General features: G+C 48.3%; 1 protein-coding gene across 1 annotated transcript in view; it reads right to left on the bottom strand.

Annotated features, from left to right (window-relative positions):
• The window catches only part of Cacna1f (calcium voltage-gated channel subunit alpha1 F), a 33,560-nt gene that overhangs the window by 15,203 nt on the left and 3,676 nt on the right, over positions 1–14,681 (bottom strand). Inside the window, exons 5-24 of the mRNA XM_004670069.2 lie at positions 14,281–14,423; positions 14,053–14,205; positions 13,237–13,433; positions 12,989–13,092; positions 11,500–11,690; positions 11,198–11,290; positions 10,989–11,082; positions 10,818–10,844; positions 10,514–10,674; positions 9,051–9,276; positions 7,967–8,174; positions 7,762–7,882; positions 7,568–7,649; positions 4,742–4,787; positions 4,516–4,567; positions 3,089–3,239; positions 2,827–2,956; positions 803–862; positions 551–657; positions 368–455 (exon numbers count right to left, since the gene is read on the bottom strand). Of these exons, the coding sequence (XP_004670126.2) occupies positions 368–455; positions 551–657; positions 803–862; positions 2,827–2,956; positions 3,089–3,239; positions 4,516–4,567; positions 4,742–4,787; positions 7,568–7,649; positions 7,762–7,882; positions 7,967–8,174; positions 9,051–9,276; positions 10,514–10,674; positions 10,818–10,844; positions 10,989–11,082; positions 11,198–11,290; positions 11,500–11,690; positions 12,989–13,092; positions 13,237–13,433; positions 14,053–14,205; positions 14,281–14,423 (2,434 nt within the window). The remainder of the gene's footprint in view (positions 1–367; positions 456–550; positions 658–802; positions 863–2,826; positions 2,957–3,088; positions 3,240–4,515; positions 4,568–4,741; positions 4,788–7,567; positions 7,650–7,761; positions 7,883–7,966; positions 8,175–9,050; positions 9,277–10,513; positions 10,675–10,817; positions 10,845–10,988; positions 11,083–11,197; positions 11,291–11,499; positions 11,691–12,988; positions 13,093–13,236; positions 13,434–14,052; positions 14,206–14,280; positions 14,424–14,681) is intronic.

Consider the following 14,681-nt stretch of genomic DNA (forward strand, 5'->3'; position numbering starts at 1 on the left):
AGCCATGGAGGCCATGTGGTGGTGATTCTGGTAATGAATGCAGTTTAGGGACTTGGGCCAGGGACATGTGGTTTGTGGATCAGTGATGTGTGGTCATGTGGGTTAGCATGTAATGCACGGGCACCAACCAGGAATAGATGTTTAGTGAGCAAGAATATGTGGTTACATGTCAGGGACCTGAATTGGAGAAACATGGTCACTGGTATAGTCACTTGTAAGAAACATGGGTGAGGTCACTTGGCCAGTAGTCAAGGACTTATGGTCCCATGTTGGGTGCAGGCTGCATGGGCATGATTTGGTACAGTCTGTTTGATCTGTGATCACAGTCCTAGGCTGGGTCCTCTGGGTTTGGGTGAGCTGGGCTTACCTTGAGTCCCTTGGCCCTGTTGATGGCACGGAGGGGCCGCAGGACCCGAAGTACCCGGAGAATCTTCACCACTGAGATGGCGCTGGAACTGGGAATGGGGTAATTCTTAGAATTCTTATCCCTGACCAGGACCTGATCCTCGCCGTGGGAGAAATGAGGTGGGCAGGAGGAGGAAGTACTCACTGGATGCCGAAGGAGATCAGGGATACACTGACCACCAGTAGATCCAACAGATTGAACCAGCTACGGCAGAAGGAGCCACGGTGCAGGAAGGCCCCAAACACTGTCATCTGGGGATCCAAGGACATTGGGTTAGACCTTAGACCTGAGGATAGTTGGTGAAGAGGAGGGAGGAGGGGCAAGAGACATGCGTTGTGGGGGTAGGTGGGGAGTGTATTGAGATAACCCAGGGCATAGTTGGGAGCCATTAATCACCTTTAGTAGAATCTCCACAGTGAAAATGGAGGTGAAGGCATAATCAAAGTACCCTAGAATCTGGGGATTGAGAAAGAGGTTGAGCATTGAGTCATGACTGAAGGGGAAAGTAGGTGTGTGTTGGGATCCAAGGTTGAACTTTTAACCCACTTTGCACCTGCCTTTCTGGCATGGTGCCCATACCCAGTAATAGATAAATTTCATTAATCTCATATATTCTATCTTCATATATTTTGTGCTGTTCTGTCCTGTTTAATAAGGCTGAAATGTTGGCCATAATTTTTTGTCCTTCTTTGCACACAGGACCAGCAACCTTAACTCTAACTCCTCCCTGTCTTCTCTTTAGACTGGATAAGTCCATACTCTCTTTCAAGTACAAACTCCTTATTTATTATGACAACTTCCATAATTATAGACAATAAACCATGATAATTCCTCCCCCCCTTTCCCCTTCACAACATCACTCATCACTCTCCACCATATCTCCCCCCCAACCAGTCTTTCTTTTATTTTGATGTCATCATATTTTATTCCTATTTATGATGATCATGTGTAGGTAGTATCAGGCACCGTGAGGTCATGGATATCCAGGCCATTTTGGGTCTGGAAGAGTGCATCATAATCAAGTATAAACTCCTTTGATGATTAGCTTTTAGAAACAATGCCCAGATTTACTCTCTTTAAACTCCCTAATTAGTTATCTACCTTTTACGTACAGTAGATAGATTTGCCTTCCCTGAGATGTACTCACTTTAAGTTCCTTAATTAGCTGCTGCTATTTGAACCTTCACCTATAACCTTAAAAATGAACAGATGGACTTTTTCTAATAAAAACACAAGTTCCCCTCTGGGTTGGATGATTCTCCACCTGGAGTTTCTACTCTGTTAGGCAGCTCAAAGATAATTCTGTTTGAGACATCTTTTGTCTGGGCCTTTGTCTGGTGTATTCATGTGTATATCGCTTTTGTAGAGACAGGGAATGACTCTGTGGCCCATGCTGGTCCAGAACTCCCTGTGTAGTCCAGGCTGTTCTCAAACTTGCTGCAGTCCTCCTGGCTCAGCCTCCTGGGTGCTGGGATTATAGGTGTAGCACCATGAACAACTTTAATGTCTCTCTCTTAATTTTTTTTTTTTTTTTTAGGTAGGGTCTTACTCTGGCCCAGGCTGACCTGGAATTCACTATGTAGTCTCAGGGTGGCCTCGAAGTCACAGTGATCGTCCTACCTCTGCCTCCCGAGTGCTGGGATTAAAGGTGTGAGCCACCATGCCCAGCTTAAAAAAATATTATTAAAATATTATAATTATAGCCAGGTGTGGTGGTGCACGCCTTCAATCCCAGCACTCGGGAGGCAGAGGTAGGACGATCACTGTGACTTCGAGGCCACCCTGAGACTACATAGTGAATTCCAGGTCAGCCTGGGCCAGAGTAAGATCCTACCTTGAAAAAACAATATATATATAATAATTATTTGAGAGAAAGAATGAGAGAGAGAGAGAGAGAGAGAACACCAGGGCCTCTAGGCACTGCAAACGAACTCCAGGTGCATGCACCACTTTGTGCATCAGGCTTTACATGAGTACTGGGGAATCGAACCTGGATCCTTAAGCTCTGAAGGAAGTGTCTTAACCAGTAAGCAGTCTCTTCAGCTTCATGTCTCTCTTTCTGTAAGCATTGTTCTCAATCTTTCTTCCCTCCCCTCAGCATCAGGAAGGATTTCTACACATGCTAGAGGTTTGGCCATCAACGATGTGGGCTCAAATTTGGATTCCTCTGCTTTCATCCAGCTACATGGGTGCTCTGGGCCTAAGAACAGCTTCCTGTCTCACCTCCCTCCCTAGGTAAATCCTGGTTCTCTGCCTGGCACTTCCCTGGGTTGCTTACACAGTACTGGCTGATACTGCATTCAACACCATTATTGATCTTTTCTCTCGGTGAGGAGGTTTCTCCCTATCTTCACTCTGGCTTTGGGTTGTACCCAGGAGGACTCCCAAGGAGTTTCCCCTAGCCCCAGCCATATGCTCACGTGGTTGCGGAAGGAGTGGGCTCTAATGGGGTCCTCAGCTGCCAGGGATACACTGCTGAGGATGATGAACACCAGGATGAGATTAGTGAAGATATGATGGTGGATAAGGGTGTGACAGGCCTTCCGCAACCTGGGGAGTGGGGAAAGAAAAGGTGGCCATCAGAACCCAGACTAAAGGGATCAGCTGTGCCCCACTGTCACCTGGGCAGTTCCACCTTCTCTGCCCCTCCTGCCCCATCCCGCTGCCACTTTCAGCACTCACGGGTTGGTTTGGCTGAGGCAGAAGAAGGCACTGCCTTCAGGAATGGGTACCACTTTCTCCTTGGGTACAACTTCCTGCAGGAGTTCCACATGCCTTGCTCCTCCTTCCTCTTCTTCCTCTTCCTCATCCTCCTCTTCCTCCATGCCTGGTGCTAGAAAAAGACAAAAAGCCTCTTTTATTGAGAAATTTGATGCAAAGCACCTGGAACTGTGCGTGTTACAGGGAAAATCCTTCCCACCTCCCTGTCCAAATATCAGCTTCTCAGGGATGGACTGTCCATTTTGGTCAGTGTTATATGAGCCCAGGGAGTGTGTATTCAGTGAATGCTATATATTACACACACTTCGATAACAAAGGTTCCAAGAAGTTCTGCAGTGAAGTAAAGCGTCCATTTTTCTTTCTTTTTTTTTTTAAATATTTTATTTATTTATTTATTTGAGAGCGACAGACACAGAGAGAAAGACAGATAGAGGGAGAGAGAGAGAATGGGCGCGCCAGGACTTCCAGCCTCTGCAAACGAACTCCAGACGCGTGCGCCCCCTTGTGCATCTGGCTAACGTGGGACCTGGGGAACCGAGCCTCGAACCGGGGTCCTTAGGCTTCACAGGCGAGCGCTTAACCGCTAAGCCATCTCTCCAGCCCAGCGTCCATTTTTCTCCTTTAACCTCAATGTTGCTGGATGTCACCAGCCACACATCAAACCCGTTCTTCTCAGTATTATTATTTTTGTTGTTGTTGTTGTTGTTGCAGTGATGGGGATTGAGTCCAGGGCTTTGTGTGTACTATTCAAGCACTTGACCACTGAACTATGTCCCTAGCCCTTACTTTTTTGTTTTTGTTTTTGTTTTTCGAGGTAGGGTCTCAGTCTAGCTCAGGCTGACCTGGAATTCACCATGTAGTCTCAGGGTGGCCTCGAACTCATGGCGATTCTCCTATCTCTGCCTCCCGAGTGCTGGAATGCAAGGCATGTGCCGCCACACCTGCCTACAGTTTTTGAAATAGGATCTCTAATACAGACCAGGCTGACCTGGAACTCACTATGTTGCCCAGGGTGGCCTCACATTTGCCATCCTTCTGTCTCAGCCTCCCAAGTGCTGGCACTGCAGGCATGTACCACTGCGCCTACTACCTTCAGTATGATCTTAGAAAAGCCTGCTCCCAGGCCAGGTTGGTGGCACACATCTTTAATCCCAGCACTTTGGAGGCAGAAGTAGGAGGATCACTGTGAGCTCAAGGCTATCCTGAGACTGCAGAGTGAATTCCAGGTCACCCTGGGCTAGAGCGAGAACCTACCTAAAATAAAAGAGAGAGAGAGAGAGAGAGAGAGAGAAGAAAAGCCTGCCCCAGAGAGGAGGGTGTCAGGGGTGAGGAGCTCTCTGCATGGGTCTGTTCCCAGGGTTCTCCTCCACCTGAGTCTGCCTACTTGCCTGCTCCTTCACTCTTTGTTCCTTCTGCCTCCTCATTCTCCCCACCAGGTACCTGGAAGACAGGAACATGGCAGTCATTGATTGTAGGGGAGAGATCAGGAGATGCACACAAAGGAAGCACAGAAGACATGTGATGATGGTGGAATGGATAGGCAAAGTATGGGGTTAAAGCCATGCACATCTAGACAGGTATGGGTGGTAGGCAGCACGCAGGCTTCTGACTTACCAAATCTCCATTCTCCTGCGGAGGATTTTCCTCACTGCTCTTCTCCCTGTGCAAGGAAATAAGGAGTGGTTGCTGCAAGTGGGAGAAGATGAGCAAGGCTAGGGGGCACTAGAGTCAGGTCAGATCTTTCTTGGGTCTTCCTGCTTCTGTCTTCAACCCTAAGCAGTCTATTTTCACAGCATCCAGAAGGAGCCTGGCACAGGCTTCCTCTGTTTACAACTCTCCCATGGTTCTGCCTACCAAGAGTAAAAGCCAAAGTCTCATTTTGGCCTGGAATGCCTTCAATACAGATCTTCTATTTCTCTCTCTCTCTCTCTCTTTTTATTTTATTTTATTTTTTAAGTCTTTTTTTTTGCTCTTTTTTTAAATTTAATTTTTATTAATATTTTCCATGATTATAAAAAAAGTCCCATGGTAATACCCTCCCTCCCCCCCAACTTTCCCCTTTGACATTCCATTCTCCATCATATTACCTCCCCATCTCAATCATTGTATTTGCATATATACAATACCAACTTTTTTTGTTTGTTTTTTTTCCAGGTAGCGTTTCACTGTAGTCCAGGTTGACCTGGAATTCACTATGTAGTCTCAGGGTGGCCTTGAACTCACGGCGATCCTCCTACCTCTGCCTCCGGAGTGCTGGGATTAAAAGGTGCACCACCACGCCCGGCTTGGATCCTCTATTTCTACCACCATGTAACCTCATACCATACCACCCTCTTTTTTTCTCTCTCAGTTCCTGCCTCCTGATGGTTTTTGCTTGCTTGTTTATAGTGCTGAGGATGGAACCCAGGACCTCACACCACTAGGTAAGTATTCTACCTCTAAGCTATGTCCCTGGCCCTGGTATTATTTATTTATTTTTAAAAATAAATTTTATAGATAAATATATATATATATAATATACATGTATTATATATATATATATGAATGAGAGAGAGAGAGAAAATATGGGCATGGCATGCCAGAACCTCTTGCCACTGCAAATGAACTCCAAACACATATGCTACTTTGTGCATCTGGCTATATGTGGGTACTGGGGAATTGAACCTAGGCTGACAGGCTTTGCAAGCAAGCACTAACTTCTGAGCCATCTCCCCAGCCCTAGCACTGGTGTTTTGTTGTAAATCAATGTCTGCCTCTCTCTATCTTTCTCTCCTGAGTCAGTCTTGCTTTGTAGCCTAGGCGGGTCTTAAACTCATTATCTTTCTGCTTCAACCTTCCAAATGCTGGGGTTATAGGCATACTCTACCAGGTGCCTGGTTTCATTTCTCATTATAGCTTAATTCTGCTTTCTTTTTCTTCATTACTTATTAACATATTCTTTTTTATTTTTATTTTTTCAGCTATATATTGGTTTGAGGTAGGGTCTCACTCTAGCCCAGGCTGACCTGGAATTCACTATGGAGTCTCAGGGTGGCCTCAAACTCACAGTGATCCTCCTACCTCTGCCTCCCGAGTGCTGGGATTAAAGGTGTGCACCACCATGCCCGGGGGGGGGGGAGGGAGTGAGGGAGAGAGAGAGAGAGAAAGAATATTATTGTGCCAGAGCCTCTTGCCCCTGCAAACAAACTCCAGATGCATGCACCGCTTTGTGAATCTGGCTTTATGTGGGTACTGAGGAGTTGAATTAGGGTCGTTAGGCTTTATAGGTAAGTGCCTTAACAGCTAAGCCATCTTTCCAGCCCTCAACTATTTATTTATTTGAATCAGAGAGAAAGAGAGAGAGAAGGAAGAGAGAGAATGGGTGTGCCAGGGCCTCTTGTCATTGCAAACAAACTCCAGATGCAAAGCAGTGCATATGGCTTTATGTGGGTACTTGGGAATTGAACCTGGGCCATCAGGCTTTGCAAGCAAGCACCTTTAACCACTAAGCCATCCTTCCAGCCCAACATTTTCATTTTTTTTCAAGGTAGAATCTCACTGTAGCTCAGGTTGGCCTGGAATTCACTATGTAGTCTCAGGCTGGCCTCAAACTCATGGTGATCTTCCTACATCTGCCTCCCAAGTGCTGGGACTAAAGGTATGTGCCACCACGCCCAGCCCAACATATTCTTTTTAAAAAATATATATATTTTATTTATTTATTTATTTGAGAAAGAAAGAGGCACAGAGAGAGAGAGAGAGAGAGAGAGAAAGAGAGAGGGAGAGAATGGGTGTGCCAGGATCTTCAGCCACTGCAAACGAACTCCAGATGCATGTGCCCCTTTGTGCATCTGGCTTATGTGGGTCCTGGAGAATTAAACCGGGATCCTTTGGCTTTGCAGGCAAATGCCTTAATCACTAAGCTATCTCTCCAGCCCATATTCCTAAGTTATATATACACTTGTTTGACTTTTTTTTGTGTGTTATTTTTATTTATTTAGTTGAGAGTGACAGATGGAGAGAGAGAAAGAGGTAGATAGAGAGGGAGAGAGAATGGGCACGCCAGAGCCTCCAGGCACTGCAAGCAAACTCCAGATGCATGTGCCCCTTGTGCATCTGGCTAACGTGGTTCCTGGGGAGTCGAGCCTTGAACCGAGGTTCTTAGGCTTCACAGGCCAGCTCTTAACCGCTAAGCCATCTCAGCAGCCCACTTGCTTGCCTTTTGTGTGTTTTCCTTTCTGTCTTCCTTGACCCCTGCTGTCTCTATAGCATCTACAACAGGATCTGGCACAAAGGGAGTACTCGATAAATGTGTGTTGAATGAATGAGATCCAACACCCGATATCTGGAGGTGGGTATTACCAGGGCAACTGGAGGAATCTTTGGTGGTATGGTGTGTGTTTGGGGTTCCTAGTCAGAGGTCTCAATGGAAGTGTATCTTGAAGTGTAGCTAGAGCTCACCTGCCTTTGTTCTTGGCAGTGCCTGCATCCCCACTGGCCAGGTTATCCACCGCAATGGCAAGAAACACATTCAACAGGATATCTGTGGTGAGCTCAGAATGTAAAGATGGAAAAGCAGCCTGCCTGTGGACTGTCCAGGCCCCTTTATCCACCCTTATCCCACCCTATCCAGACCCCCAAAGCTCTGAGGATACAGTTGCCACAGATGAACAGGATGATGAAATAGATGCATACTAGCATTCCTGGGAAGAAAGGGCCACCATAGGCCATGATACCATCATACATGACCACGTTCCAGTCTTCACCTGTCAGGATCTGGGGGGAGGAATTCACCAAATGCTTGGCCCTGTAACTCCAGAGCCTCAACAACCCACTCATCTCAGGGTCTCCAGACCTCACCTGAAAGACAGTGAGGAGGGCCTGGGGGAAAGTGTCAAAGGTGCTTCGCTTGGTGTGGGTCTGATCAAAGTTGAACTTGCCCCCAAACAGCTGCATACCAAGCAGGGAGAAGATGATGATAAAGAGGAAGAGAAGAAGTAGCAAGGATGCGATGGACTTCATAGAATTTAGCAGGGATGCCACCAGATTGCTCAGAGATGCCCAGTGTCTGCAGCAGAGATATGAAAGGGACAGAACTGACATCCCCTGGAGAGCCAGGCGATAAGAAGAGCCCCAGCTCAGGATACAATGGGGCAAAGTGGGGTTGAAACAGGCTGTGATATCAAGGTTGGGCGATGTGGGAGTTGGAATTTAGTGAGAGTAAGAAAGAAGAGAATGCTGAGTTTGGGGTTAGGACTGGCATTAGGTGGGCAGTGGCAGGGGAGGTTACGATGGAGATGTAGATAGAATTGGATTTCAGGTTGGGACCTGGATGGGCTAGGGATGGGGTTGTAGAGGCTTGGAACTGGAGATGGAGTTGGGATAAGGTTGTGGCTGAGGATTATTGTAGAAGAGGGAACGGGGAGAGGATTGGAACTGGGACCAAGAATGGTGTTGCATTTGGAGAAGAGGTGCTACCTAGGGGTAGGGATATACTGGGGGGCTGAGGATGGCATTATAGTTGGTACTTCATGATGGGGCTGAGAGCTAGGCTAAGGCGGGAAATTGTATTGGTCTTGGGATTGGATGCCAGGGTTGTAAGTGGATCTGTGGATAATGTGGTAGGGGACTGGGGTTAGAGGGTCTATCATGTTCTTGGGGTTTGAGATGAGCATGGACATGGGTTTGGGAGAAAGTTAGAGCAGGAGCTGAGGTCAAGGAAGGGGACAGAAAGAAAGCAGACACAATTCCCAGTGGACTGTACTGTCTGTGAAGGCAGGAACTTGTGTCTGCTTTGCTTGCTGGCGTTTCCCTAGGGCAAGGAAGGATGCCCAGCGCACAATAGGTGCTCCCATGGGCGTTTGCTAAATGAATGGAGGGGCAGATGAAATTATCATTGAGGCTGGACTGTAGATTGTTGGGGGCCCCTCTCCCAAATACACACCTGGTGACCTTAAAAATCCTCAGGAGACGCACACACCGGAGCACTGAGATGCCGAGGGGCTGCATGGCACCCACCTCTACCAAGGTGGTCTCCAGGATGCCCCCACAGACTACAAAGCAGTCGAAACGGTTGAAGAAGGAGGCGACGTAGACAGAGGGGCCCAGACCGTACAGTTTGAGAAGCATCTCCACCGTGAACAGACAGAGCAGTACTTTGTTGGCATACTCTGTGGGGGGAGCAACAGGAGTCACTGGCTTGGCCATGGGCACATGTAAGGGGTTAGGGCCCTTGGGATTATCTTGGGATATTTGTTATCTAGCTAGGTTCAGGGTGGGGTGGGTTTGGGGTTAGGGACTAGGGCGAGTTTATAGGTTAGAGTAGGTGAGGCTTGGAGAGGCCAAGTTGGAGTGGGAGTCAGTGAGCCACTGTGAGTCCAGGAGGACTTTAATTCAAGAGAACAGTGAGCATCTAGGGATTATTATTTGAAATTGTATTTTTATACTTGTATCATATGTTTTTGGTCCAGGAGATGGAACCCAGCTCATCAGACATGCTGAGCATGTACTGTACCACTGAGCCAAGCCTTCAGCCCTGAATCTAGGGTTTTGGGACTACAAGGCAAGCTCAGTAATCAGGCTGGGGTTGAGATTCTTTTAGTTTTATTTTTGTGCACCAGAACCTCTAGTGTCTGCAGATGAACTCCAGATGAATGCATCACTTTGTGCTTTATGTGAGTACTGGGCAATTGAACCTGGGTTGTTAGGCTTTGCAGGCAAGTGCCTTAGCTGATGAGCAATCTCTCCAGCCCACTTTTTTGAGGTAAGGTCTCATTCTAGTCCAGGCTGACCTGGAACTCACTATGTAGTTTCAGCATGGCCTCGAACTCACATCTATCCTCCTACCACTGCCTCCCTAGTGCTGGGATTAAAGGCATGCAGCACCATCCCCGGCTGGGGTTAAGATTCTAAGGAATAACAACAGCAAACACTTTATGTAGATGTTCTAAGTACTTTCCTTTTAGCTCGTTTAATCCTCCCAACCCACTTCAGGGATATTGTCATTATCTCTGTTTTGTAGATGGGGAGACTGAGGCACAGAAGGATTAACTTGTGCAGACAACGTAGAGTCTGGATTCTATTTCCATCTCTGCCCTTTATGGGCTAAGTCCTAGATTCAGTCACTTATCAGTACCTTGGGGATCAGGATTCTGGGCTTCAGTACTTAAATCACACAAGGTTCTGGGGGCAAGAGATTGAGTTTGGACACATGAATGCCAAGGACAGAGCTTGGTGCGCACAACACATGCCATATAAGTACAGGTTACAAGATGGGATAGGGCAGGCTAAGGATTCTGCATTTATTTGGGAGGGAAAGCAATGTATTGGGCTTAAGACTCTTGGATTTGAACTTCTAGGGTGGAAGGAGTAGGGAAGAGGGCAGAAGGCTGGTAGACTGGGGCAAACCCTGGATCTGGGTGAGCCACACAGGCTGCCCATGGTGCTCTGAGGCGATGGTCAATGTGTTGAGGAAGACGAGCAGCAACACAGCCCAGTAGCAGGCATTGGATTTCACAGCCCGACGACAGCGTGTGCGGAGACCCCGGTTGGCTCGGCGGAGATGTCGACTGGAGGAAGGAGATCCCACCATTGAGATGGCCTACCTTAGCTAGAGGGTCCAGGTTGGGGAGCTCAGAAGTCATCGAGGCCTTGGAAATAGACAGGTCTCAAAGCCATGGGGCCAAAAGGTTGCACAACTTTCCCAACTCACCAGACTCTGGTTTTCATGATCTTGTTTCTGGAAAAGAGTGCAAGGAGAGGTGAGTGTCATAAGGGCCAGAGAGTCAGTCGCGGCGGGCAGAGGTCCAGGGCTAAGGTCAAGGTTTGAAGCTAAAGGACTGGAGTGTGGACTGGTCAGAGATCATGGGCTGGGAGCTCTCACAGGCAGCGTGTACAGCTGGCCAGAGCCCCCTCTTCCTCTTCCTCATCGCCTGGATTTTCTGCTATAGAGCCGGTGTCACTGGCTGGGAGGCTGGCTGTGGGCAGGGAGGATAGAGGTCATGGTACAAAGATCCTGGGCCTCCCCTTTGATTTTTCTCTTCTGCCTGCTCACCCAGACTGCCCCCCTCCCAGACCCACTTGGGTCCCCACCGTGACTGCTGGTGGAGTGTGTGGAGCGAGTGGAATGACTAAACCAACGCAGACGTCCACGCCTTCTACTGGTCAGCTCGGCCAGCTGTGGTCCTGTGGGGACATAGAACAGTTGGGGAAGATGCTCTGGAGGGAGAGTTAGGGCCATGTTTAAGGGAGAGGGTGCTAATTGGATTCAAAATTCTGTGTCCTGAGCCAGAGCTGGGGGCAGGGATAAAGTGGTTGCAGCCTGGATCTGGGTTTCAGGAGGGGAGGCCACATCTAAGGCAGGAGTGAAGTAGGGCCAGATTGGAGTTGCCTACGATGGCCAACCCGGCCCTCTTCAGCCAGAGAAGCAGTGTTGCCCTCTGTTGAGGGGTCCTCGAGGTCCAGCTCCTCAGCCTGTGTGATCCAGTCCAGGTAGCCACGCAGGTCCTCCTCCATCTGCTGCTTCTCCCGAAGCTTCTGAAAATCACCTCGTGCTTTTGCTTTCTCTCTTTCCTTAGAGAACTCCCTGAGGGAGAAGGGGAGAAGGCTAGGTAAAGGAGCCACTCCAGTGTCCATGACTTAACCATTCCACCCACACTAGTTAGCATCCTAGCTATTCTTTGGATATGTCAAGCACATTCTAGTACAAAAGTACTGACTAGCCTGTGGCTTGGAACGCTATCCCTTCAGATTACCATATGGTTTACTACCCCATCTTTTTCACATTTATTTATTTATTTTGAGGTAGGGTTTCGCTCTAGCCCAGGCTGACCTGGAATTCATTATTTAGTCTTAGGGTGGCCTCAAATTCATGATGATCTTCCTACCTCTGCCTCCCAAGTGCTGGGATTAAAGGCGTGTGCCACCACACCCGGCTTCTTTCCCATTTTAAATAATATTTAATTAATTATTTGACAGAGGCAGAGAAAGAGGCAGATAGAGAATAGGCACACCAGGGCCTCTAGCCACTGCAAATGAACTCCAGACGCGTGCACCACCTTGTGTATCTGGTTTACTTGTGTCCTTGGGAATCAAACCTGGGTCCTTAGGTTTTGTAGGCAATTGCCTTAACCGCTAAGCCATCTCTGCAGCTCCATCTTTCACATTTTTACTCAGTACTTTCCCATGAGGCCTGTCCTCACTTTCAAAAATATTTATGTATTTATTTATGAGAGAGAGACAGAGAGAGACGCACAGAGAGAATGGGTTCACCAGGGCCTCCAACAGCTGCAAAGGAACTCCAGATGCGTGTGCATCTGGCTTACATGGCTTCTAGGGAACCGAACTGGGGTCATTTGGCTTTGCAGGTAAGTGCCTCAACTGCTAAGATATCTCTCCAGCCCCCTCATTTTTTTTTTTTTTGGTTCTTCGAGGTAGGGTCTCACTCTACTCCAGGCTGACCTGGAACTCAGTATGTAGTCTCAGGGTGGCCTCGAACTCACAGTGATCCACCTACCTCTGCCTCCCAAGTGCTGGGATTAAAGGCATGCACCACCACGCCCGGCCTAAGCCCCCTCATTTTTTAAGGCAGGATCTCACTACTAGCCCAGGCTCACCTCAAAACTCTACCTGCCTCTGCCTCTCAGATGTTCAGTACAGATGTGTACCATCATGCCTGGCTTTGATGTTGATATTTCTAGTTGCAACATCTCTCCTTCCCTCTTTATTTATCCTTCTTTAAAAATTAACTATTTGGTGCATATGTTTGTGTGTGTGCCACCAAGCCCTACTCAGATGGATTTTGAAGGATGCCTAAGAGTTTGTCAGCACAGAAAAGGGAAAGAGGCTGTGAATGGGGGGACTGTAGGAGGATAGGCATCTTACCCACTCAGGACTCCAAGCACAAGATTGAGGACGAAGAAGGACCCAAAGATAACAAGGCTTACAAAGTACAACCAGGGTAGCTCATACCCCATGGCATCCTGCATCTGGAGAGAGAGAGAGAGAGAGAGAGAGAGAGAGAGAGAGAGAGAGAATGCATACTTCCCTCAGAACATGCACACATGCCCACCTAAGCTGGGGAAGAAGGGCAGGTGCAGTCTCCCAACTATGCACCTACTTGCCCACCTTACCCAGTAAAGGACATCTGTCCAGCCTTCCATGGTAATACACTGGAAGACTGTCAGCATGGCAAAGAAGAAGTTGTCAAAATTTGTGATGCCACCGTTGGGCCCTGGCCAGCGCCCGCGGCACTCAGTCTGGTTCAGTGTGCATGCACGCCCAGAGCCTGAAGATGCGCAAGGCGACGGGTCCTCTTCTGCCTCCATGTCTGTGGGAAAATTGGAACTCAGGGTTATGAAGCACAGTCACCCACAGTCCATGCCACTTTGGAGCCCCACCCTCATGGGAAGTTTGACTCAGAGCCCCATTTTTTTAAGGCAAGAGCAAGCTCTAGCTCCCCCACTAAGGCAAAACCCTGCCAGGGCTAGATTTTGTACCACTGGGAAGTGGAGAGTCACACCATTAGGGATCTGGCAAGTGGACTGTAAAACTTGCATAGTCTCTTAAACTAAGAGTGAGGCATAAGCCTGAGGGTGGGGGCAGAGTCTTGGGAATTTGAGAGTCTTTTGAAAATAGAGTAGAGGCAAGGATTAGGTTGGGGTCTGCATAAAGTGTTTAAGCATCTGAGGACAGCTCTGGAGAATGTCACCACAGGGCAGGGCCCTGACTTGTGGCTGCACTCTTGAAATAGAGGCACAGCTGTTTGTAGATATGGGTTGTAGTCTGGAACTTAAGTGCTGAATCTTGAATATAGGGGTGAGGCTTGGTTATGAAGGGGTGTAACCTGAGCTTGGGGGTGAGTAACTGAGTGGGTTTCCTAGATGCAAGATGGGGCCCAGGAGCCAAGGAGGGGATGTGTCTTGTGCCCTGAAAGGTGGCTAGCTGACCAGATCCCAAGAAGTAGCATGTCTTGTGCATGCGTCCTAGGAACAGCTCGAGTCCAATGATGGCATAAATGATAATGACGAAGAGCACCAGTAGGGCAATGTGCAGCAGTGGCACCAGCGCCTTCATGATGGAATTGAGCACGATATGCAGGCCTGTAGTGAGGAGGATCGGGGTCAGCTCAGCCCTCCCTCAACCCTGCCTCCAACCCCATGGTGTGTGCCACTTACTCGGGACCCCAGACACCAGCCTCAGTGGCCTCAGCACCCTAAATGCCCGTAATGCTTTCACATCGAAGCCTCCTGGCTTTCCCCCAGTATGAGGGGCATCGCCTGGTCGCCCAGGTCCTTGCTCCAATAGCACGCTGAACAGCCTGATGGGGGAACATGGGATGGAGAAGGGGGAGTCAGGCCTCGGGCTTGACCTCCTTTCACCCCACAAAAGCACAGGACTATGTAACTGGAAACAAGTGGCATCCAATATGTTAGTATAATTTAGCCAGGTGTGACTCAATCTTTAACTAGCAGTTGAGGTCAGAGAAACCCCAAGAGTTAGAGGTTAGTATGGTCTGGATTAGAGTGATATCCTATTGTAAAAAAACAAAATTTCTGTCTGTCCATCCATCCATTCT

Source organism: Jaculus jaculus, chromosome X (assembly GCF_020740685.1).
Source record: "Jaculus jaculus isolate mJacJac1 chromosome X, mJacJac1.mat.Y.cur, whole genome shotgun sequence".
Lineage (NCBI taxonomy): Eukaryota > Metazoa > Chordata > Mammalia > Rodentia > Dipodidae > Jaculus > Jaculus jaculus.